We start from the raw sequence: 26552 nt of genomic DNA, 5'->3' as shown, positions 1-26552 counted from the left end.
AGAAGATTTACAATGGGTTGCCGCTTACCTTGGCTTTAATTTCCATTTTTAATATGGATCCAATTATTGTCATTAGGTCGCTGATAATCACCAGGATATACCATCTGTTGATGAACTCCCACTGGTCGGCGTTACACACACATCGCTTGTACTTCTCCAGGAAGAAATCTAAGAATCTCTGCGGCAAACATTTTAAAAAGCATTTCTTACAAACCACACTGCCCTCTGGAAGGAGAAAAGCGCAAAACAGCGCTCTCGCCTGTCCAAAGACACGGCATTGCCTTTTCCAACGTGATGGATCCTCACTTGGAGGGTAGAGATTACAGCCCACACCTTCCTCCACCATCCACCCCAGCTAGAGGTGAGCATGCCAGTTAACTAAGTGACTCAAACGCTCAATGCTGTGCTCTCACTCCAACAGACTCTTGTTGAAATAGCTAACACAGAGCACATTCCAAACACTTTACATATTCTCAACGCATTCAACCAGACGACAACCCTACGAACTAGGCACCATGGACACTTCTTTCCAGAGGAGGCAACTGAGACATGGGGCAGCCAAGCCAGGACTTGAGTGCAGGCAGTCTGGCCCCCGAGCATGTGCTCCCAATGTGCCACCCTCGCATCGGCAGAACCCAGACCCTGGCTTTGGATTCAGAATATCAAGGGGCTTGTGGGGTGGGGGAGGGTGGCTAAGAGAAGTGGATATTTACAAAACAAATCGACACAGGTCAAGCCCTGGAAGAATAGAATGTAGACTGCTTCCTTCCTCTACATACGGTATTCTGATGACTTCCTATGTCCACTGACCCCAGTCTGTATTTACATACATGCCACACACCAGAATAAGATCTGTGGTGAGCTAGAGTATATATTCACAAGAGCCCTAAGGGTAAAAAGGTAAAATGAAACTCAGGGAAGAATTTTTAAACTAGTTTAAATAATAGAATAAAGTCTTTTATGCTTTATTATAACCCATTTACCATGCCTCCCTGTCAGAATGAACTCTGATTTGAAGACAAAAGATGAAACCCACACATGTTATTACTCTGTTCTTAAGACCACTCCTGAATTTAAAAGGGTCACATTTATTCTCGAAGCATTCAAAAGCTTGATCATTCACCACTGTGTATCTGTGCTTATTAGCTCAGGTTTAAGCAGGATAATTGTCTGATTCCACCTGACATGCCGGGAGCTTTGACTCACTCTCTACACCCCAGGTTGATAATGCCTCGTAGGGGGACAGTCATTCAAAGGAATCCAATTCAGTCAAGGGTCCCAGAAAGGGCAGGATGACCCAATGTCAAGGCCCCACTGTTTGGACAAACTGCAGGCGGAGGTCAGGAAGGGAGGGAGGAAATTCCAACACACACTTACCTTTCGTAACCTTAGACCAAGAACAATGGATCTTGTGCACAGAATAAGAGATGCCAAGCAAATCACAATGACAAATGTATCAAACACCAGGACATACTGAGTATTTTTCTGAACTGAGAAACGAAAACAGAATTCAAATGTCAAACACACCTTACTTGGGAATAATTTCCAAACAAGATGGCAGCTGGAAAATAAGATCAAATGATAAACGCTTCAACATCAGAAACAAATCACACTGCACTCATTCAGAGGTTCACAAACAAGGTAATCATTCCCTGAGGTCGAGTTATACATTTAAAAACATATAAATTCTTAACAGATGTACTAAAGTGTATTCATAAATATTTACTATAGAGTGGAATTCAGTAGAAGGTGGTCCATTTGGGCTCCATTCAAAAGAGGCAAAACTACTGACATACTCTGAGTTCTTCCACATAAAAACAAACATCAAGCTCTCCATTAATGGGGGAACACACGTTTTAAAGTCCCACCACTCAGAATCCCCATTTCTGCTTCTCAACCTTACTCTGTACTTTCCCAGCAAAGAGTGACAGTTCAATACGTTTTTTCTGCATGTGGGAAAAATCACTTCTTAGAATGAATGTAAGGAGAGTAGTAATCAGATTTTTGCCTTGGAACACAGTAACACAGGGAAGGTACTGGAGGAAGATGAAACTGTAACCTTCGCTTCTCTCAGACTACATGGTATTGTCCCAAATCCCAAACACGGCTCTCCCCTGCCCGGCCCCTGCTCACCCGCTGTGGTCTCATCACCTGCCGCCTGCTGCTTTCTCCCGGCCCCCACCTTCCCCACCCTGAGGCCACTCTCTTCCTCCTTCCCTGCTCCTACCAGGCGCTGGAGCTCTCTCCCTCCCTCTCTCCTCTCTCTCTTTCTTGCCTCAGGGACTTTGCACATGCTGATCCCTCTGCCTGGAACAGCACCCCCTCCCCATCACACATGGGGATTATTCAGCCTTGGGTTTCAGATTATCTTCCTCCCCAGAAAAGAACAGGACAATTCCTTAAATTCCCATCCCCATCAGCCCCCCCCAATACCCTATCGTAGCCCTGTCCATAAGTATACACACCTATATCTCCATTTACTCCCCTCTGCTTGATGGTCACTGAACTTATAGTTGTGTCTTCAAAGACAGCACAGCAAGGAGCACAGAGACAGTGTGAAATGAAAAAGGACACGGTCTCCGGAGCCTGAGACCTGGGTCTGAATCTCCGCCCTGCGCTCAGAAGCTGTGGAGCCTTGGGGAAGTTGCCTCAGTTTCCTCATCCAAAAAATGGGTAGAGTGAAAAAATACCTATATTATAGGGCTGTTGTGAGGGTTAAATAAGTTCACACATGAAAGCACTTGGAGCAGCCCCATGCACACAAGAACAGCAAACTCAGTGATTATTATATCATTCAATGTCCATCTCCCCCCCCCCGACATGATTGGCTCTGGGAGGCAGGGACCGGGTGTGTTTTATTCAGCATGACAGTGCCTGTGCTTATGTGTGTCCCCATAATGCTTCAGTATGCTTACAGATAAGTTCAGAGACCCCAGCAGAGCACAGGAAGACCACTGAATAATCTAAGTCAGAACTCGTGAAGGTCTGAGCGAAGTTAGAGGCAGAGAAGGCACACAAAGATAAGGCACAAAGTGGCAAAAGATGAAGAAGAGAGACTCGACCTGGTCTTTAATGGGACTTAGGGAGTAAGGAAGGACTGACCAAGAATGACTCTTCTTCTGTCTTGGGTCAACTGAGCTCAGTCTGGACATTCATGACAAGAGCGGACAACTCGGTGGCAGCTGAAACCATGGGTGTGGACACAGCCACTCAGAGAGACGACAGAGCGGAATGCAGACTAGGAAGGATGGGAAGGCGGGGGTGGCAATGTTTGGGAATTAGGAGAGGAGATGCACTCAGGAACCAGATGGAGAAAGGCCAGGGGAGAAGGAAGCAGCGCTGGGGACAGGCAACCTTCAGGAGAGTCTAAAGTCAGGGTGTTGCACAGCGATACCTCCGCAGAGAAGGCATTTAAGAGAAAGATGGGAGTGTGTCCACGGATTTAGAAATAACAGCGGCGTGAGTGACCATGGCACAGGGTCTCAGGGCAGCTCATCCTAACCCTAAGTGGGTTAGGAGCATGGCCAGCGAGTAAATGTAATTCACTGAGCGAGTTATTTAGCCTTGCTAAGCTTCAGATGCCTCGGGTACCAAATGGGAGCACAGCTGTACCAGCTTCACGCGCTGTCAGGAAATCAGGTCAAACAATCCCTGTCGAGTGCTTGTCAGTGCCTCGTATGGAGCACTTACATCCACCTTTGGCCATTTTATCCTTCACAAGTTTAAGTTATCTGGAGATACCATCTAATGGGTAGGTAACAAAACAACCTGTCCAAAACCCAAGACCATTTTTTGTGGGGGGAGCCATGGAATGAGGCAGAGGGAAGAGGGGCAGTTCTTGGGAAGATGGGACCGAAATCTTAAAAAATGCAAGAACAGCCTCGAGTACCTTCCTTTCTGACCTATAACTAGAACAAAATTTCTAAGATTACTTGAATTGGGCCTTATTTACAGATGAGAAAACTGAGGCCCAGAACTAGGAAGATAAACCGTCCCTCCTAACAGAGAAATCAGTATTGTATTGTTTCAATTTGATTTATTGAGAAGACTAGTTTGATGTGGCTACAAGAAGTATCTTATAAACATCATAACTGCTTTCTTCTTCTACTGAAATTATGTTATTCTCACAGGAACAGTTCCTAAACCTGGGTTTGTATAACACTAGTCCACAGAGATGCCTCTGGAAATGTGGTTAAGAAAATCCTACCCCACCTAGTCCTTCTAGGGGCCTGAGAAGTCCCACACACACCACCGCTGCCGCCTGTGTGACCCTAACCAGGGTTTCCCACACTTACTAAACCCCATTTCCCTGGGACATACGTTTACATCACCCATCAATGGGGAGTCCTGTCCATCAGTACCTACCTCCTTCAGCTCCCATGCCCAAATGGCTACATTTATAAAATCAAGTTAATGTGAAGATTAGTGGCACACTGGGCATGGGTATTAGAAGTCAGAAAAGGCAACTTCAAGTTTGTATGTAAAAATGCACATTCCCTTATATTTCACCTTGAGATTACATAGGTAATGACAAGAAGGAGAGAGAAGCTTCAAGGTAAGCACATGGATGTGAATGAACGTCAGAATGTTTTGCAAATTGCACAAGGATCCCACCAGATGTCACCCTTGCCTTTGTTCTACTCCCCGAGAGCCAGGGCAATCAATCCACCAGACAGCTTCCTATACAAGAAAAAAAAAAAAAAAAAAATCCATTTCCTAAGCTGGTTTCCAAACTTCAGCTTTGTAAGACTTGTCACATCATCTTAAATTTGTGCTCTCCTAGTGATGGCGCAGCCCTGGGAGAAGCATATATAATTGTCAGTGCTTCTAGCTGTGAGATTGTGTTTCTCCACACTGGCCACAGGAGGGAGCCAGAGCGCCTCTCTTCTGAGCAAAGGCGAGGACAGCTCCCCAATATTATGAGGACGCCCGTGGAGAGGAAGGAAACCTTGTCCTGGCAAACGTGTTTGACTGAGTAACTTATTTGGTCAAATGACTATACCAAACCACATTTGCTATATGACAAGGGTTAGCTTTTATCACATAAAATGGCTGCAGCCTACACTCGGACTTGCAAGACACGTGTCTGACCTGCGCGTTTCTGCTGGGGAGATTGTGTCTGCTGAGGAAGAGTACCCACTTTTTAACAGAAACTAAAACTGTGTACTCTGATGAGAGGCTGGAGTCAGCTAATGGGACTAAAAAGCCAAAATTTCAAAATCATCAGGACATATTATGCAACCGAAAAGCAACAGGCCACAAACTGAGTCTAATTTAAAACTAATATAAAATAGTTAGGAACCACAGGTATTTTACATTTTATTTTGTTCTGATAATCTGGTCAAAGGCAGGTTCAGTTAAACAAAACTTGTAAATGACAAAATACTGATCACCCATCATTAACATCATCCCAACACCCCCCCAGTGAGAATGGGGTCTGAGTAGCCCACTTTAGTCTGTGGATCAGGAGGTATTTCCTGAGTAATGACTGAGTAAATGACCCAGGTTTGTCCAGGCTGCTCTCTGGGCTCTGAAGGCCTTGATCCCACTCCACTGTCACAGGCTCAGATCAAATCATACCTTCTCCAAGAAGCATTGCTGGACTCTATGTCTCACTCTGTCCCCATCAAAATGAACCTTTGCTTTCTTGATTCTCATATCTTCTGTGCCTCCACCACTTACTCCTAGTCAGGACACGCTAGAGATTTTATAAGCATGCCAGTGCCCCTCACGAAGGCATTTTCTTTCTTTTCAGAGCGCCTACAATTACTGTGTGTCAACTGTTGTTCTCAGTGCTCTGCTTTACATACTCATTTAATACTCAGCATCCCGGAAGGTAACTACTATTATTACCTCCATTTTGCGGAGAAGGACCCTGAGACACAGAGAGGTTAAGCAATGTGTCCAAGATCACAGGCACAGGAAACAGAACCAAAACTCGAACCCAGGTAGTCCGGCTCCAGAAACTGCTCTTAACCGCTGGGCCACACGACCTCTCCTACAAGGTCTGTAATCAACATTTGCTGAATTGAACAAAAATGCAAAGCTTCGGGGTATGCTTAACAGAAGCGAATGCTCAAAATGTGGTTTTCTGGAGCCCTTTATTCTTATCATCATCCAAATAAACCATTTATATACCCCAAATCCCAAAATGAAGTGATAAAAATCTTCCACAATCCACAAAGGGCAAGCATATAACATACGTACTAGATCCGGAGATGTTCAAGTCCTTACATTCCTCGATGTTAGCGTCACTGTCAAAGTAGATTTTGATTTTGCCACTGTGAGCTTTATTGTCAAAGATAATCTGGAGACACAAATTGATGAAGAGGTTACGGCCCAGCAGAAAGTGTGACTGGTTAGATCAATTCTGCTTAAAATATCAATGGCATCCAGATAGCGTGCTGATCCAAAGAGAGTTAGACTGATGAAAATGTCCTCATCACATGATTCCTTCACAACTTCCTATTATTAATGAAAAAATATGGTCCAAAGGGGGAATACATGAAATTCTACTAAAAGCACATTCGGATTCAGAGAAATTCTAAATCAAAACAGCCAACCAGTCCAAAGAACAAAAATGAGAATTCACCACCAATTTTTGACAAGAGAACACAAAGACCTCATTTATTACACTGAATGGAATTTACAAGCATTTGCCTTAATTTTTAGTCCTTTGGGTATGAAACTCTAGATTTTTACTAGGCTAGAAATTATTTTTCTATTTGCTTCAAACGCTATATATATGTTTTCAGAAGTGCTACATGTGCTTTCAGAAGTGCTACAAGTGCTTTCAGAAGTGGCAAAGATTGCTCCAGGGTTATGGGTTGAATTCAAGATTTCCAAATGCCCTCAATCTTCCACATTATGTTTCAAGCATTTGAAGTTTATAAGTGAAATATGCAGAGGATTTTAGGGGCTTTCCTGGGGGAAAATGAGGCCTTGAATGCCAGGGCTAGTGGAAGTTTGGTACTAGCTCATTTTTGGTCCTATACAGACCTAGAAATGAGGTCTGTATAGCTTAATTCTCAAATCTCTGGTTTGGTCATAACGATATTCTTAGATTACACTGAGAATGTGTAATGTGCACGTGGCTTGTGCTCAAAGATGTTCAGGCACCTGTGGGTTTAATCATAGATCACATACACGTTCAGCTCTCCAAGCTTTGCCTTGCCTTGGATTTCATAATGCGTTTTGTAATGTGTGGGTCACCCCAGGGAGACTAATCATGCTACTCTCTGGGGGAGACATTCTTCCTTACTACATGTCACAATTTATAATTAATTTTTTTGTTGACTTGTTTTTCTATCTCTTCCACTAGGCTGTAAGCTTCCTGAGGGCCATGGTACCTCTAGAGTATGGCAACTTGCCTGCTGCCTCGTAGGGACTCATTGAGCATTTAGTGATCGTTGTTGAATGAAGCATGCTTCTGAATTGCTAAAACAGCAGCTACATATAACGTCCAACTGAGCATTCAGTTCTGCCCATCAAGAAACATGAAAGAAGGAAGGGAGCGAGAGAAGAAGGGAGTAAGGGAGGGAGGGAGGGAGGGAGGGAGGGAGGAAGGAAGGAAGGAAGGAAGGAAAGAAGGAAGGAAGGAAGGAAGGAAGGAAGGGAGGAAGGAAGTCCATGGCACATGCCTGCCCCTCCCAAAATAAAAGCTGCAGCAATTGATCCTTTGCAGATTGGCCTTCAGACCAAGGGGGCACTTTCTGCCTTGAGTTTTGAAAACATTTGCTACAACATTTGCAAAGACCTTCCTTCGAAGGTGGGAAAAACATTATAGGCACTTAAAACACAGGTCATAAGCTATTTTTAAAAATGTATTCAGAGAGTAGGAAGTCAAAGTCCACTTTGAAAACTCTTTTCAACCCAAAAATCTAATTTTAAAAAGTTGGAATGGGCTTGTATCATTTTTAGAAGTCACGGCCTCTGGACCAACGATGCTATAAAGTGGCATTAAAACTGTTTTAAACACAACTGCATCAAACACATCTATAGGCGGATGTGCTTTGCACTCTGCACTTACAAAAGGAGTAGAGAAAAATGATAAAATGGCTTAGTAAAATAGACACTTGCCGTATTCTGAAAGGTGTAACAGTCTGGTAGCTCTCGGGAATGAATCGTCTGCAGGTCAATGCCTTTGAGATGAAAGGAGATTTCAACTTGCAAGAGGCTGAATAAAAAATATTACAAGGTATAAATTGCCACCGTCTTCCTACCCTACTCTCCTTTCCCCATCTACGTCTCCTGGGCAATGAGACTTTAAAGCATATTTACCGATAAAATTCCAGTCTGAAGAATGATGAGTTCTTCCAGTCCTGAGGGTTCTTGGAGAGGGTCTGGAGGTCTAGGTGAATGCAGTCTAGGGCCATGAAAAAACCACAGTGACTGTCAGGCAAGAATCAGATGCTAAAACCAGTGGGCCGAAGTGTGATGACAGCAGAAGACTCAACAAGTTCCACAGCATCTCTCCACAGAATACTTATTAATCACAACAGGGAGACCAGTAACTTTACAGTGGGGAACCTGGCAGATCCCACCCTAGCCACGTGATCAAAGTTAACATCACCAGGATTGAGATAAAGAGACATCATGTGCCTCCTGAAATAACGTACCATTTGTGTGGTATTTCTGCCCCAAATGCGTAACCTCAATCTAGGCACAAAGAAACAGGAAAACTAGGGGCTTCCCTGGTGGCACAGTGGTTAAGAATCCGCCTGCCAATGTAGGCGACACGGGTTCGACCCCTGGTCTGGGAAGATCCCACATGCCATGGAGCAACTAATCCCGTGCGCCACAACTACTGAAGTCCGCGTGCCTAGAGCCCGTGCTCCGCAGCAAAGAGAAGCCACCACAATGAGAAGCCCGCGCACCGCAACGAAGAGTAGCCCCCTGCTCGCGGCAACTAGAGAAAGCCCGAGCGCAGCAACGAAGACCCAATGCAGCCAAAAATAAAAATAAATAAATAAATGTATTTAAAAAAAAAAACCAAAAACCAGGGGGGACTTCCCTGGTGGCACAGTGGTGAAGAATCCACCTGCCAATGCAGGGGACATGGGTTCAAGCCCTTGCCCAGAAAGATCCCACATGCCGTGGAGCAACTAAGCCCATGCGCCACAACTACTGAGGCTTCACTCTAGAGCCTGCGAACCACAACTACTGAGCCCGCGTGCCACAACTACTGAAGCCTGTGCGCCTAGAGCCCGTGAGCCACAACTACTGAAGCCTGCGCGCCTAGAGCCTGTGCTCCGCAACAAGAGAAGCCACCGCAATGAGAAGCCCACGCACCGCAACGAAGAGTAGCCCCCACTCGCCACAACTAGAGAAAGCCCACGTGCAGCAACGAAGACCCAGCACAGCCAAAAATAAATAAATTAATTTAAAAAAAAAAAAGAAAAACAGGAAAACTCAAGGGAGGGACATTCTACTCTTTAAAAATGTCAAGATCATTAAAAAAAAAAAAAAAAGCCAAGAACTCAATTTTTCTCCAGATTATAGGAGACTAAAGATACATGACAACTAAATGCAATATGTGATCTTGGACCAGGGAGGTTAGGCATGGCTTTTGCTATAGATAATGTTAGGGCAATTGATGAAATATGAATAGGGTTTGTAGATTATAGTATCACATCCATGTTAACTCATGCTTTTGAGCACTGTTCGGTGGTTATAAGGAGCATGATCTTGTTTGGGGAGACGCACACAAGTATTTAGAGGTAGGGGCATTGTGTCTGCACCTTAGTCTCATATATTTCAGGAGAAATTTTTTTATGTAGGAAGAATGATAAAGCAAATGTGGTAAAATGTTTGCATTTGGGAAAGTTAGATGAAAGGTATACAAGGACATCTTTGTGCTATTTGGCAACTTTTCTGTTTAGTCCGATACTTTTCCAAAAAAAAAAAAAAAAAAATTAAGAGAAAGAAAGGAACTTAGATTGTATTCAAATAAAAATAAATTATGAGCTGTAAACTGTAAAAGAATGATTCCAAGAGCCGCACATAAAAATTAGTCTCATTATTGTGTAGCCTAACACCTTGGCAGGAAACCGAGGAGGTCTGGAGACAATGAACACCTTTCATGGTCAATGCCCTTCAAGGTCACTCAGCCCTGATGCCAGAACTGGTGTGAACCAGCCTGGCTGACTCTCACCTGGGCTGCTGCTGCCCCCTTTGTGCTGCCTCAAAAATGGAAAAGTCAGGGCCTCCTGCAGTGCCCGACACTGAGTAGGTGCTTGAGAACCCGGGTGGGCCTATGGCTTGTTCTCTGAGAATCTTCTCTCACAGTTTGACTCTTTATTTGCTTATCTATCTCCTCAACTAGAAGATAAGGTCCTTGAGAGCAAGGGCACAACTGCTGTGGCTGTTGAACACCCATTGCCTAGTATATAGGACACTCAAAATACGGAGGACACACTTACACTTTATGACAATCAGGCATCCTGGGCCAAAAACAAGGACACGGAGCTGAATGGACAACTCAACAGCCACAATATTTAAGAAAGGCAGGTGTCAGAGGGGGTACCTCCCTGTGTTTGGCAAATGGACCATTAGTATCAAGAAACAATTCAATGTTGGTTTTCCTGACTGGGCCTTGATTGATACAGTGAGGGAAGTTGATCAAAAGAAACTTTTTTTTATAGGAAACTAAAGACAGGGTGATAAAGATAGCAAAAACATACAGGGACTTACTCTCTGCCAGGCACTGTGCTTGGGGCTTTATAGGTTCTCTCATTTAATGCATCATCCTGTTTAACCCCCGAAGCAACCTTGTGAGAGATACACTATTGTTGCCATTTTACAGATGGACAAACCAAGGCACAGAGAGGCTAAGAAACTTCCTCAAGGTCACACAGCTAGCTGGTGGCCAACCAGAATTTAAATCCACATGTGCTCAGCTCCAGAGCCTGAGCTCTTCACCAGTACACTGATAAGGCTGACCTCTGAGCACCTATTTCGGAAACTCAAAAGGCCCAGGCTCCTTACCTGACTCATTCACTTATTCAGTAAATATTTACTGAAAGCTTTCAGGGGCGAGGCATTGTGCCAGGCACTGAAGGTAGAGCAATGAACGAGACAGACGAGGTCTGTATGGAGCTCACACTGTAGTGGGGGAGATAAACCAAGAGTGAAAAAATATACACAAGACAATTTCACAGTGTGCACAGTACTGCCAAGACACAGTGAAGTGATGGAGGTTAAGTGGGTGGGGAGGCCCTACCTGAGGAGAACTGTTGGGAAGGGCTCTGAGACGCTGGGGCTGTTTAAACCGACACCTGAGGGAGGAAGGAGACCCAGCTGAGCACAGATCCAGGGGGAGCGCTCCGGGCAGGACAAAAGTGAGCACTAAGTCCCAGGCAAGAAAGAGCCTGACTTGTTCAACAAACAGCAAGGAGGCAGGACCAGGGAAGCGGGGGCTTGGAGAGGCAGGCGGGTGGCCGGTCCTACAGGGACTTGCGGGTTTTATTCTAAAAAGATGGGAAGCCACTCATGGTTTTTAGGCCAGGGAATGAGATGTCCCAACTCAGCCAATTTTAAAAAAAATATCATTCTGGTTGCTGAGGGGCAGGGTAGGGGGTGGAGACCAGTCCAAGCAAGAGTGGCAGCGGCTTGGACTACAGAGGTGGCAATGGAAATGGAGAAACCAACACATTCGAGTTTGGGGCTTGAGCAACTGGGAATATGATGGCATGATGTGAAAATGTTGGTTTCGTTTTCTGAGATGGGCAAGAGTAGAAAGAAACAGGTTGAGCCAGGGGTGGGGGGTGGAGGAGGCTTGAAATGTTCTGTTTTGGACACAGCAGGTTTGAAGTCCCTATTAGAGTCACAGCGGGGGTTGTCACGTGGCCTGTCAAGCAGCCGGCTGAATGGAGGAGGAGTTTGGAACTCAGGGAGGAACTGAGCTCAGAGAGGCAAATTTGGGTGCAGAGAGAGGGAGGCGACTTCGCAGAGCTGAAAGGGGTGGGCCCTGGTGCTGCGGGAGGCCTTTGGCCGTGGCCTCGCCTCTGCAGCCCCGGGCTGACAGGAAGCCTGCTGGAGGTGCTGTGTGCGGAGGCTTGCAGATGTGTGGCCGTGTGAGCGTGTGTTCTGCTCTGGCCCGTTTCTCCAGGAGGTATCAGCAGCTGAGGCACCAGGGCTCGGCCACGGAGGGCCCTGGTGACGGCCGGCAGGATCCAGGTGAGAAACAAGGGAGAGGCAAGTGCCCGAACCGCTTTTGTAAGGGAGTGATACTGAGGGACAGGGGTGTCCAAGCTGGTACAGGGGGCACTGAAGGCCGATGGTGATGGACAGTATAAAATGTGTGAAGCTGGTAAAAGAGAGGTCTGTGCGAAGTCAAAGACCTCCAGCTGCGGAGTACTGAGCCGGCGCTTCCCAAGCTTAATGTGCGTATCTGTCATTCAGGGATCTCGTTAAGATGCAGATTTGGATTCTGCAGGTCTAGGGGGGCCTGGAGATTCTGCATGTCTCACAAGCTCCTGGGTGATGCCCATGGTACCGGGTTTAGAGTAGCAAAGACCCACGGTCACTAAATCACTGCATGACCTTGGCCTAGTCACCAAGCTTGACTGAACATCAGTTTCCTCAACTGTAAAGTGAAGGCCAAACTGAGGCTATTTAAGGCCTTTCTACCTTTAACATCCTTATTCTAAAGTAAAGGAAAAGGAAAAAATAGTATTTAAATTAAACTTATCTGGGTAAATGACTGTATTCTGAAAGAAGGAGGAATGTGTTAAAAATCTGTGTGCCACTGATGTGTATAAAATTGATGACTAATAAGAACCTGCAGTATAAACAAACAAACAAAACAACTAATACTAAACTTTCATTGGGTTATTTGTATGGAAATATGTTAATATAAATGTTTCAGACATTACATGAAATTTCTAAAAATCTTATATGTTCTGGTATAATGTTATAAGTCATAATCCTAGTTATTACTTTAAAATGTATATCTCAGAAATAAATAAAAAAAAAAGACAAAAAAAAAAAAAAAAAACAAAAAACTGTGTGCCAGATACTGTCCGAGGCCTTTTTCTCCTGTATTTCATTCATTCTAAGACATTAATTCACTTCGCTGTACAGTATACACTAACACAATATGGTAAAGCAACTATATGCCAATAACAATTTTTTTAAAAATGAAAAAAGACATTAATATTTTTCACCTTCAAATGTTTATAAAACAGATGAGTTTTTTTAAAAATTGATAACGAATTCAGAGAAATATGACAGCACATGTTAGTTAATGTTACACTATCTGTAAAATTTGCCTTATAAAAGTCTATTTGATTATTCAGATTCTGTAATTGTAATAGGAGAACAACGCTTTAGCTACATACACATTCAGAGCTCTCTGGAGTCTGCCATACCTCATGCTACAGTCATTGCTAATGAGGCCACCAAGCACCTGGTGGCAGCAAAACCTAAGAACTGAGATTTTTTTTTTTTAAAGAATGGCAAAAGCCCTGAGTAAAACATCAAACCTCAAACAGAACAAACTGATATTGGAGTAGCAGCCTCAACACTCAAATGAATCTCATTTACAAGGCAGAACACTCCAGCAAATGAAATAACAACCCTCTCAGAGACAAAGGGAGGGTGGATTCAACATGTTCTTAAAATGACAGGTAAAATGATGAAATGGTCATAATGTTTCATGCTAAGAATATGTGGAAAGGAGAAGATAAGAAATTCAAAATCTGCATTATAGAAAGTGAAACACTGTATTAGAATGATATCCATCTAAATGTTGTAAAAAAAATTTTTTTTTAACAGGATTCATTACAGTACCCCCAGTGAAGCTGAACTGTAAAGCTATAGGTCTAGAGGCAGGGACAGAGGGATATGCCCTCAGCATGAATTAGGGGAAACCCTTAGCTTGAACTGTACAATCAGTCATGCAGCTAAACATAAACCCACCAGGAAAGCAGCACACAGGCAGATCTCTGCACTGAGCACACTGAAGGATGCTTCTCTTAATCATAAAGATACTGCAAAATTCATAAATAGGTAATCTAGAACAGCTTCTGCTAGTTCACCTCTTTAAACTATAATGCCACACCAATGAAGTCAAACTCAATCCCTATTTATACCATCCGCAGGCTTCCTCCAGTGTGTCCAAGACAAGAAAGTCTAAAATCCAGTATCAAGCATTTTTAAGATTATTTTTTACACCTTTTGAATAGATACATCAAAAAGTTCTCTTTGATAAGTTATATTTAATTTAATAAGTCAAAAAATATAATTAGCTTGCTTCAACAGTCTCTCTTAAAATAAAGTCAAATTAATAGTCAACTTCCCTCCATTTGGTTAAAAATATTCCATATGATGGAAAGGAAATGACCAAGGACACCACTGTCCAATGGTCAGGGAATAAATCCTGTTTTCTGCTCTGTCTCGCCTAGCCACTGATAACTGACTTTGGCCACATTCTTTCATCAATTTTCCAAGAAAAAGCAGTTGAGGGAAACAACAAATGAATCACTGGAAAATAGTCGTATGATTCATCCAATTAAGGCTCACATTTTTAAGAGGACAAATGGCCATGGCTCATTTGGAGAAGAGGGTCACTGCACAAGCTTTCAGCTCCACCTCTCAGGACTCCCAGTTACAGGAACTGCCCACGGCGGGGAGCACAGCTGACAGCTCAGGAGAAAGATGCAGGGTGAAACTGGATCAGCCCCTGCAGACTGACTACCACACACATCTCAGGATAGCAGAGCCTGCAGGGCAATAAGATAAGGGACATTTCAAGGCTGCTGGCCACAGAACCAAGCTACTGATGGGTCTCTGGAAGCAACCTGGGGACCCTGACAGTGCCGGCTTATGGGCTGTTTCTTTTAGAGTCAAGAGGGTAGGACACATTTACTCATGAAAAGATTCTAAACAGGTAGCCTGTGGAAAAAGAATTAGACGCTTTGTTTTACAGGGATGTTCTTCTATTGTATTACCAAGGCACCTTAAAATTGGGTTATAGGAAATATGGTCAAATGAGCTCTGGAGCTCTCTTTTTAATAAAACCACTCCAAATTTACACTGCTACTAGGACCCCGATTTCTGACCTGTTAGCTACTTGAGGAGCCATGACTGGTTAATCTCTGCAACCCCAGTTCATAAAACAGGGAGTGCTTTAGGTGTGATAACTGTACACCAAAGGTTTGTTGAATGAAAGACAAAACCTCCAGAGCCTCAAGTCAAATACTTTGCATTTATGTATGGTATGCTTTTAAATTCTTAACAGAATGTCACAAAACAATTCTACTTGATTAGATGTTAACTTTTTGCCAAACAATCTCCAAACAGAGAAAATGAGTTATTAATCACAATTCACCTTTGAAGAGCATTAATATATTTAACAAACGATAAAAGCAAGAGTACCAAGCATTTTAACTCACATTATTTCATTTAACAAATAGAGACTCATTTTTTTTCAAAAAGCCTAATCACCCCTTCACGGAGGGAAAAAATTAAACAAACAGGAAACACCTGTGCATTTACCCCAAAAACCAACAATCTTGAGTTGCACCAAAGAGATCCACAAATGTTACTGGTCCTGTCACAGCAGACCCATGGTTTCCTGAGCCAAAGCCCTTTGCAGGCAAATGTTAAAGCCTCAGATAGGTCAGCCGTCACAAAAGCAAAGTTGTTTCATTTGGGCTGCCAGCACACGAGGGTGTTTTTTGCTCTTACCACAGAAGATGGTAAAGACATATAATGAAATTATCACTGTATTACCTATTTCAATGTCGCTGTCAATATTTAGCGTCTCATTAGAAGGAAACATGGTCCCTTTCTTGTAATGCTGCTTACAGACTTTTAATCCAATTCTGTTGTCTTCATTTTCTCCATAACCAAGGGTCCCCAGAGATAAATTCCTTAGCCGATGAAACTATTAAAAATAGTTAAATAAAGACACTTATGAGCTTAACAAGTTTCATCAGAAGTTACAGTACATGGAATATACTTTTAGCTATTTTTTATTGTTTGTCTCATATCCCTCAATAGAACTCCCCAATGTAAAACACCACAAGGTAATTTTCTTGGGTTGAGTAGAAACACACGGCGTCACAGAACTCGAAACTAAAGTGCAGCCAGAGGCTCCCACCTACTCAGAGCCAAAGTCAAGGTCCTGCCTATCTCTCTGAACTCCCAGCCCACTACTGGCCACTGGCTCCACCACCCCCCCACCCCCCACCTCCAAAGCCACACTGACCTCCAGGCAGTTCTGGAGCTCTCTAGGCACACTCCTGCCTGGGGCCTTTGCTGTTCCCTCTGCCTAGAAGCCCAGGTATCTATCTGCAAGGTTTACTTCTTCAGACCTTGACTCAAATATTACCGCCTCCATGAGGCCTTTCCTTACCACCCAAAGAAAACTGCAAACATCCATCTCCAGTGCACAGGCACCACCAGGCAGTCCAGGCTCCTCCCCTGCTGTATTCCAGTTATCATTTTCAACATACCTCTGAGGACCCAAGCCATCCACACCCACCGCTTACATTAACACAGCTTTACCATCTGCCTATCTGTACTACCAGGGCTTTACTGGCCCCTATCTTCATTAATATGAATTTATTATTCCAGGAAACTTTTGCCCAGGAACATAAAAATTGCAAATAACTGCATTGTTTACTTCAGGAACATCCCCAAACCTCATTTAAATAGATGATCATTTTGAAGATGTAGTCTAATAACTCCCAAGACTCTCTGAACATACCCCACCAAAGCCCACATCTTGTTATGCCCACCAATCCTAAACTATCATATGATGATCTTTACTCAATTCTTATCCAGCTCCCCTCACATTGAAAGACCTGCCTTAAACCAGACTTCAAAATCTATACCCGGACTTTGCACTCTACAACCTATGGAGAATGGTCAAGGGACCACCTCTGCCACCACTGTGAGCAGTGAGCTCAGTCTTGCTTCTCAACATGCGTTTTTTTGTTTGTTTGTTTGTTTTGGTGGTGTTTTCAAGGAGTCAGCATTCTGTACTATATTTTTCACTTCTTTTCATTTGTCTGGCTCTCCCCTCTAGAATTAAGCTCTATAAGGACAGGGGTTTTGTCTGTTTGATTCATGCTATATCCCCAATGTCTAGAACAGTACCTGGTACATACTAGGTACCCAAATATTTACTGAATGGGTAAACGAATGAATGAATGAATAAGAAAGAATAAGAATTTCTCTCCTTTAAATATTTTCTTCAGGCCTACCAATCTGGTTTCTCAATACTACCTAGACACAAATATTATCATATCCTACTCCATATTCTTAAGGTTCAGCTAGGCTTATTAATGCTAAGACATCAAAATTGAGACGCTAGAATCTTAGATTTGGTCTCTCATTCATCAAACCTTCTGAGATTATAAGCCTATGTTTAGCTATCTGGCTATTTGATCTGCGGTAATCTCCCAATAGTAGTGGGTGGGAAGGGATAAATACAAACATAAATCTTAAAGAAAAACTTAAAATAGGCATAATCTATTGTGTGGAAATGTAGCCACAGAAAAAGCAATAAACTTTTTTGGCAGACTATGCAAAACTTAAATCAGAATATGTTAATATATGTATAATTTTTTTCTTTGCTAAGACAACAAGGTCAAGGATCAACATATTCTCAAAGTATAGGTAAGTCACAACAAAATACTTGCCTGACTAATAGCAAAATAGATGCTCTCATAGGTGTCCTCTTGAGTATATACACTGCAACTGTATTCATCTTCATCTACACCGGAATATCCTTTCAAAAACAAGTGCTTAAAAGCAACAGTGTTTTCTTCTTTGAAAGCAACCACCAGCTGGTTACTTAAACCAAAACGAACAAGCTAGGAAAGAAAATCAAACAGAAGTATATGAATTTTACCATTTACCAGGGGAGGCAAATGCCTTCTTATTATCCTGAATCCTCACCTATAAACATCAGCCAGAAAAATCTCACTGCTTTGGTTTTTACTAATCATATCAATGTCAAAATACAGGAATTCTTTCCCCCCCAGAAATAACCTCATCAAGCTAAATCAGCAATTCAAAATAGCATAAAATTAGAAGAAATGACCACTCCCAATGACTAACAACCTTACTGGCCTTTAATGATGGAGAAGGAGACGAGGGAGGAGGAATCCAAATCAGTTAAGTCTGAATCCATTTTTCTTTGTCTTTTTTTATAGTTTTGCTATTTTTTTCTTTTCAAAAAATTTTTTATTGAAATATAGTTGATTTACAATGTTGCGATAGCTTCAGATATAGGGCAAAGTGATTCAATTATATATATATATATTCTTTTTTATATTCTCTTCCATTACGGGTTATTACAAGATATTGAGTACAGTTCCCTATGCTGTACAGTAGGTCCTGGTTGGTTATCTAATTTGAATCCATGTTTTTTACACTTGCATTTCAAATTTATTGTTTTCAAAACTGATGGACATCTGAGCCTTGAACAATGCGGGGGTTAATCCAAGTATAATTTATAGTCCGCCCTGGGAATTCGAGGATTCAACCAACCATGGATCGTGGATTGTGTAGCACTGTAGTATTTACTACTGAAATACATCCTCGTATAAGTGAACCTGTGTGGTTCCAACCTGCTATGTTCAAGGGTCAACTGTGCTTAGTAAACCACTAATTCATGTGCTTGACTACTATTGGACAGTTAAATCTAAATGATTTCACATTTAGAAATTGTAAGTATTTTTAAAAATCATAACAATGTTTTGCACGTGGCTTTTGAAGACCGTTTTTGAAAAGTGGCCTGTATAGTACTTCCTCCAGCTAAGAGGTAATTGTCATCAAAGGAATTCAATTCCTCTAGCTCTGCAAGAACTCGTATGAGATTTACACCTAAGAGTTCCTGTCTCCAAGATCTACAGCATCAAAGCACCACAAAGGATAACAGGGGTCGCTCCACCTCCATGATGTTGACCCAAACATTGTCACCAAGCACCCACCTTCTTGTGATAAAACTCCTACTTATTCCCCCTTATACTGTATCATAGTACAGGGTTAGATGCCGAGGGCTCTCTTCACCAGGAGTGAATGTATTCTTTCTGCCCTTAAGTTTTCCTCTTGGAATCCAACAAGTAGGGAAAATTAGCAGGCACTAAATGTTTACCCCCCAAACCCAGGAAATTCCACACACAAACAGCCTCTCTCTCCACTCACACTCAAACGCACACTCTGTCACATACTCTTTCGCACTCACTCTCACACACCCTCTCTCACACGTACACCCTCACGTGTGCCCTGCTGCTCTCGCTCTCTCTCCTTCTCACATCAACATACATACAGACACACACATGCCATGGCAGAAGTCAAACCTTTATAAACCCTGTCCCACACACCCTTCCCCATCTACCCACTTTATCTCCTCATCTGCTTGATAAGACAATGAGAGTCCAGAAAACTTAACCCAAACCTTCACCATGCTAAGTCACCAAAACAATTTGGGACTCTGCTATCATGTGTGAAACCAGCAAGTTCAACAAGATGACCTTGACATTTGTGTTACCTGCTGTCACTCCACGGTTCAACTACCAGACCTTACAGATGAAACAAATGTTAATTTGCACATGCAAACTTACATAATTTTTTTAGTGATTTGTTTTTTTTTTAAATTTATTTAATTTATTTTTATTTTTGGCTGGGTTGGGTCTTCGTTGCTGCATGCAGGCTTTTTCTAGTTGCGGCGAGCGGGGGATACTCTTCATTGTGGTGTGCAGGCTTCTCATTGCAATGGCTTCTCTTGTTGCGGAGCACAGGCTCTAGAGCGCAGGCTCAGTAGTTGTGGCACACGGGCTTAGTTGCTCTGCAGCACGTGGGATCTTCCCGGACCAGGGATCGAACCCTTGTCCCCTGCATTGGCAGGCGGATTCTTAACCACTGCGCCACCAGGGAAGTCCCTGTATTTTTTATCTTTTAAATTTTGCCCGACTTTTTAAAAAGGCTAAATAATTAAAAATAGTTACCACTTTTCAGCAATTATCATACTCCAGGCACTGTACTAACTGCTTTACATGCACTATCTCACTAACACAACAATCTTATGAAAATGTTAATACTGTTAACCCCACTTTACATATGTGGAAACTGAGATTTAGTCTCATTCCACTGCCCAAGACACCTAACTAGAATGAAAGCCAGGCCTAAGTCCAAAGTCATTTTTATTTATTATGTTACAGGAGTTCCATCTGCTGAAAAATCTGACTTTAGGACTCCTGTTAAAGAATTTAGGTGCTAGCTTTCCAGACCTGCAACTATTGTTCGAGAATGTACATAGATGACACTCTTTGGCATCTGAGCCTCACCAGATCACATTCCTCAAATACCAAGTCAAAGGATTGAGCCATTGCTTAACCCAGCTATTCTAAGGAAAATATCAGATAAGAAGTCCCACAACATCCAACCTGTGCTGAAAGCTAAGCAACCAAAGGCTAAAGATTCTTTCAAGCATGTGATGTCTATCAATGGTGCCTGTAGGAACTGCCAGAAAAGGAAAGGTCACGTTGCTTTTCAAAAGCTAAAAAAGTAAACCGGGGAAACAATACACACGTGATTGTTCGGGGGTTTTATTAAATACTGACATACAAATGAAAAAGAAAAAACTGGTACACACACATGAATCAAGTTCTTCAATCGAAGTTTACTGAGTGCTTATTCTGTGCCAAGCGGGGATACAAAGTGGGCAAGGTTGACACTGCATAGTGCTGAATAACAGCTCTTATGTCCTGAGTGCCAGGCACTGTGCCTAAAATTTATAATTTTTATTTCTCACTTAATTTCCCAATACCCTCTGAGGGAGATATTACACTGGACTCCACAAGGACAGGGATGTTTTTTTCTTTTTTCCCTACTACTATGCATTCAGGAACTGGAATAGTGGCCATCACAATGTCAGAGTCAAATACCGAATCTGTCCATCCCATTTTATACACCTGCCACCTGAAGTCAGATACTTTATCCAGGTTGAAACAGAAAAGAAAAGTGTGAGACCGGGGATCCAAACCAGGTTTGTTTGACTCACCTGTTAGTTCTCTTGACCACATGGCCTACAACCTCTCAAACTGAAATGCTGCCAACTTAACTCTAGAAGTGGGGAATATTAGAGCCACTCTTCCCATGCTCCTAGCTAAGCTAAAGAAACCCAAAAAGTGAATGGGGAGTGAATAACTTGACCAAGACAGCAGCATTCAATTTGCTGCTATTTTAAGCTACCACCTTATTTAGACTCAAAGCTCATTACCTCAATTTTGGGAATGAGAGAACATGGAGGTATAATCTCTGCTTGGAACTACCTCCATCTGGCATCAAGAACAGGAAATGTTCTCCATCCTGTTGTTCACAGAACAAGCAAAGATCAACATGTATGGCCCCAAATCAGGTCAGGGGTAGGATTTTCCAAGCATCTCTCAGTAGAGGAGAGAAACCCTGGAGGGGGAGATCATGAGGTCCCCTTCCTGCAATGGCAGGACGAAACACCCCCTACAGAGCAAGAGTGAAGAGATGATGGAGGATTGGTCAAATAATTTCATTTTTTAAAAGGGGCTGGCAGAAAAGTGCATTCTAGCCCCACTAACTAGATCTTAAGATTTGCTGAAGTTATAAGACAGAAAAATAATTACACATTAAGTGCAGCCTGGCAAAGATTGTGAATTTAAGACCTGATTATGAAATCAATGGAGGAGAAAATATTCTGTACCAGGTAAAAACAAGATACCGCTCTAATAATATACAAAGAATACGGGAGAGAAAGAGCAGATCTAGCAAAAGAACGTAGACAGCTCTCTCAAGATTGTAAATTACTGCAGAATGCAGGGTAGGAATGTCTAAAAAAAAAAGTTTCCTTCCCATCAACCGCGATAAAACAGAACCCATCCCATTAGACTTGAGGATGGAGTGCTAAAAGAGACAGAAAAAGAGGAGGAGGGAAAAGTGGGATTTGAAGGAAAGAAAGATATTTGAGAAATCTGTTCCAATTACATATCACCCAAGTAGCAAAACTTATTAGAATGACCCTACAGGGGAACACAAGTTTAATCCACCACAATTTTGTTAGGGGAGGCCAGGCACAGTTACACCAAAAAGTAAACGATCGATTCCCAGAAATATTCTATTAAAAGTGAAATCAGTGATGTGGCCAGCAAGGGGTACTAGTGAACCAAGAAAAACCACACGTTGAGTGATCAGGCAAGGCTGGCGGGGGATGTGGACTTCAAATAGCACCTGCAGGATGAGGGAGAAAAAGAATCCCTCTGGACTTGGAGAAACAACAGGGCAGGGATGAGAATCACTGGGTGGGGCCATCTGTCTGGGATGCGGGGAGGAAACAGGAGATGAAAACCCGCTGGAAAGGCAAGTTGAAGGAGACTGTGGAAATCTGTGAATTTCAGGCCACAGAGTCAAAATTTTGTTCTGTGGGAAATAGGGTTCTACAGAAGTTTCTGAGCAGGAGAGACACAATAAAAGCATTCTAAGAAAAATTAATCTGACATGTATTGAATGGACTGGTGCATATGGAGATAAAAAAAGGTAGGCCTAAGATGAATTCCAGAAGCAGCCTAGTTAACTTATGTGTATTCCTCGAGTGCAAACTCTGAAGATCAACATCTAGAAAGAAACAGTATTTGAATAAGAGTGCAGACTCTGGAGCCAGACTACCGGAGCTCAAATCCCGGCTCTGCCACTTACTGGCTGAATGGCCATAGGCAAATTACTCAGCTCTTTTTGGTTCAGTTTCCTCATCCATACAAAGGGGGTAAAAACTGAACCTGCCTCATGGGTTCCAGTGAGGATGGAATGAGCTAACACACATAAAGCACTTACTGTGCCTGGCACATGGAATGGCTAGGCTACGTGTGAGCTGTCAGCAGCGGTAACACATTCACAGCTTACACTCCCAAGACAATGCAGAGCATACGAGGTGCTTCATACACATTTTTAATTAACTAACAATGTAAGAGTTTGTGCTAGAGAGAAGATAGTGAATATGGCAAAACATAAAGAGATACAGTTTTGAAGGAAGACTCCATGGGATTTAGTAGTTATCAGGACAAAAAAGGTAAGTCAAAGAGGGTGATGATATTTTATGCCTAGGTAAGTTACAATTTTAGTAACATTAATAGATCAAAAACTTGAAATGACAGCTGGTTTGGCAAGAGAAGTAATTGGGGAAAAATTAAAATTAACCAAATAGCAAAAGGGGACATTACTTCTCCTTCTTCCAAACAATACTAGCAATGCACCTACTTTATAGGTAGGTTGCCAAAGTTAAAACTTCAAAACCAAGAATTAAAATGAAAAAAATGTTCAAAGAAAATAGCTAAGCATATACATTTAACACTGGCCCTGCCTCTCATCTTTGTTTCTTTGGAAGTAACTTGTTTACCCTAAAACGTGATGAGTTGGTACAGCATGTCAGGCGGTGACAAGACCTCTTTCTGAACATAGGATAAAGATGCAACTTCAGTTATGGCAGGAGCCGCCTCTCTCATTTCTAAAACTATATGGAAGTGATTTTTAGAAAGGTATTTACTTTTGTGTTCCAGAAATCACATCTTTACAAACAGTTTTTACACTGATGACAGAATGATTATTTTCCCATGGTGCCTAATATCCCAAATTAGTACTGTTTTTAAAAGGACGCGTGTTTCAAATGTAGTTACCTACAGAGAAGCCTCCCGAAAACTGGTTCAGTAGCACAGGCCCCAAAACTAGATGACAACTGATAATAAAGTGCTTAACAATATGAATTTAAACAAAAGGTCCCAGTGTAGTCTTTAGACACCCCTGATAGTGCCTGGGAAAGGGGACGGGGCGTAGGTAAGGTGGGGGAGTGTTTACTTAAGCACTTAGCTACTGATGAAAAGAAAACTTAGCATTCCATAAATCCAAAATCAAAACAGTCCAAAATGCAGATTTCCAAAGTGTATTTATATAAGATGTATTTGAATAAAGATGAAAGATTTCAAGAACACAGATCACTTTGGACTGGGCAGCCTTCACGAGCCCTGTGCCTCATTCAGATATAGAAACCCCACACCCCCTTCAGATCTAGTATTATCTATATTTACAGAACCTGTGAGAGATGACCTCAGAGTCCCTTATTAAAACAAAGTCGGCATCTAAACCGAACTTCGACCTACCACCTGCCCTCCAGAATCAATATAATTTTACAGGTTTATGAACATGAGCTTGGCCTTTTCAGGACAAAAGTCAAGTGGCAGAACATGGGAAAACAGTTTCACCCTGGGGTAAGAAAAAGAACAAATGAACTGATAATATAATTTACCTGTGTGGTGACCATGACTATCTTCAAAATCTGCAAACCCATTTTCCACGGAATCTGTTGTCTGGCTCGGAATTTTTCACAAGGGTTCATGAAGTAAAACTTCAGGTCTTCTCTCAAACATTCTTCTTTCACCTCAGAATCAAGATGAGCCATTGCACCTCTGCCAAAGAAGATTAATTTTTAAATACACAAAAGAGCCTGTCCATCAGAAAGCTCCTGAATAATACTTTCCATTCACATGCTTTACCCATTCTTACAAGCAAAACTCTCTCCAGCCAGTGAAGTCCTTTTCACTTTAGAAATCTGAAAATGATTCAGGACCTTCTATCACCTGCCTTTACATATAGCTACCCATCTTGTTCCAAGTGGCCATTATCAAAATTATAAAAATAGGATTTTATTTGCAAGACCTGTCAATTCCTACATCCTAACAGATAGCATTCACCTGTCACTGGAGTATTAACAAAAACTAGGTGGGATACTTTTGTGATATGCTAGGTGTGAAATCACAGAAATTTAGTACAGACTAATGGAATTAAATTGTTACAGAAATAGAGAATCTCTGTTCTATAACTCTCTGTTCTATAATCCTTGAAAGAAGGATTATGTCTCTTTTTTTTTTTTGCATGTTATATCAGTGATTATAAGATACCAAATTATAAATATCTTTAAAGTTAAAATAGAATCTCTCTATTTATGCCCAATCATATAATTGTGTCATCCTATATATTAGCAAAATTTTGCTTTTACTATTTCAAGGACTCTGGACTCAGAAATGGGTACATGACTCAAGCTAGGCCAAAAAGAAACAATGAAATGTGGTCACAAGACTGTAATTATAACCAATGGAAGAGATGTGATCTTTCCACTAAGTAGTCCCCAAAATGGGGTGTGCAAAACAATCCACTGGGAGAATAGAAAATATTAGTACTTCTATTTTATTCTTTATCTTAAAAACAAACAAACAGAAAAATGAGCTCTGCTAATAATATAACATATAAAATAACAGTGGTATATAGTAGCATATAATTTATAAATAATATATACACATTGGGGATATGTGCTTAACTTTTACTGTTGAATGCATAATCAGCACAGTTTGGGGATCACAGAGTTAAAGCATAGGCTGAGTCTAGAATTCCTGGAAGTCATCTCACCATCTCACCTGGAAGCCAGCATAGGAGGGCTTGCCAGAGAGTGGAGCTAACACAGAAGAACAGTTAAGATTGCCTAATGACAATGTTTGAGTTCCTGGAGCTAGCTGTGCCTGAAGCCATGATTCCAAGACTTTCAAGTTGAGCCAATAAACACTCTTTGGACCTTAAGCCTGTTTAAGTTTGATTTCTGTTTCTTGAAACAGGAAGCATCTTGATGGTAAGTTTAATGAATAAACTCTATTACGTTTAGCCGATCATTCAAGTTAATAATTTCTTGGAAAGTTTTTATAATTGGGGGTCATTCTTAGGGATCTTTTCACCTAAAATATCTTAATGACATTTTTATATTGACTTATGACCTATGTTATTTAGCTTGACTAACAAATTTAAAAGAAGCTCAAAAAAAAAAAAAAAGAGAGAGAGAGACTATATTAAGGCTTATTTTAAGACTTTTTAAGGCTTATACTCAGTTGTTAATGATTTTCTATTTTTAAGTTAATATTTAGACCTACTATTTCCAGAATTAGTAGGCCAGGTTATTTTGCTGGAAAGAAGAAGGGAGGGAAGGAAGGAGGTAGGGAGGGAGGGAGAGGGAAAGGAAGGGAAGGACACATACTGAGAAATGATGGTCACAACCCAGCCCTTTGAGCCTCTTGCCTGGGTGAGCCAGGGAATGTTAAACTGTGAGCTTGCTTCGTTCAGGGGGCTCCAGACTGGAATTGCCCTCGTCTCCTAGCAAACACATGCAGACCTCTCCAGACGCTCATCCTAGGACTTGGGGAGCTCTAACAAATAACTTGTAAAACACGTTGACTAACAGGTACTAATACATACCAGGCCCATGAAGAAACCAAGTAGCATGAAGCAGTCAACTTAAGAAACAGCAGAAACAGGGCCAAGCATATCAGAATCAGACGCAGATTAGAAAACAACCAAGCTTACCATATTTAAAGACATAGAGGTAAAAATATCTATAAGAAAACTTTGGGAAAAACAAAAAAAATGAAAAATCAATGACCAAAATGAGTCTCATTTCAAAAGAATAAGACGACTTTTTAAATGTGTTTGCCCTGCAGCTGCTATAGTTACCTCCTGATTCGATCTAACCAACT

At 41.9% G+C, this 26552-nt stretch overlaps 1 protein-coding gene across 5 annotated transcripts in view; it reads right to left on the bottom strand.

Annotated features, from left to right (window-relative positions):
• Positions 1-26552, bottom strand: part of MCOLN2 (mucolipin TRP cation channel 2) — a 62378-nt gene that overhangs the window by 22736 nt on the left and 13090 nt on the right. For all 5 annotated transcript variants that reach the window (XM_061186394.1, XM_061186390.1, XM_061186391.1 and 2 more), the window contains exons 2-9: positions 24284-24443; positions 17652-17825; positions 15736-15889; positions 8281-8365; positions 8080-8176; positions 6208-6307; positions 1378-1490; positions 29-178 (exon numbers count right to left, since the gene is read on the bottom strand). In XM_061186394.1, the coding sequence (XP_061042377.1) occupies positions 29-178; positions 1378-1490; positions 6208-6307; positions 8080-8176; positions 8281-8365; positions 15736-15889; positions 17652-17825; positions 24284-24436 (1026 nt within the window). In that variant the 5' untranslated portion in view covers positions 24437-24443. The remainder of the gene's footprint in view (positions 1-28; positions 179-1377; positions 1491-6207; positions 6308-8079; positions 8177-8280; positions 8366-15735; positions 15890-17651; positions 17826-24283; positions 24444-26552) is intronic.

Source organism: Eubalaena glacialis, chromosome 3 (assembly GCF_028564815.1).
Source record: "Eubalaena glacialis isolate mEubGla1 chromosome 3, mEubGla1.1.hap2.+ XY, whole genome shotgun sequence".
Taxonomy (NCBI): Eukaryota; Metazoa; Chordata; class Mammalia; order Artiodactyla; family Balaenidae; genus Eubalaena; species Eubalaena glacialis.
This window is presented reverse-complemented; position numbering and strand designations above follow the sequence as displayed.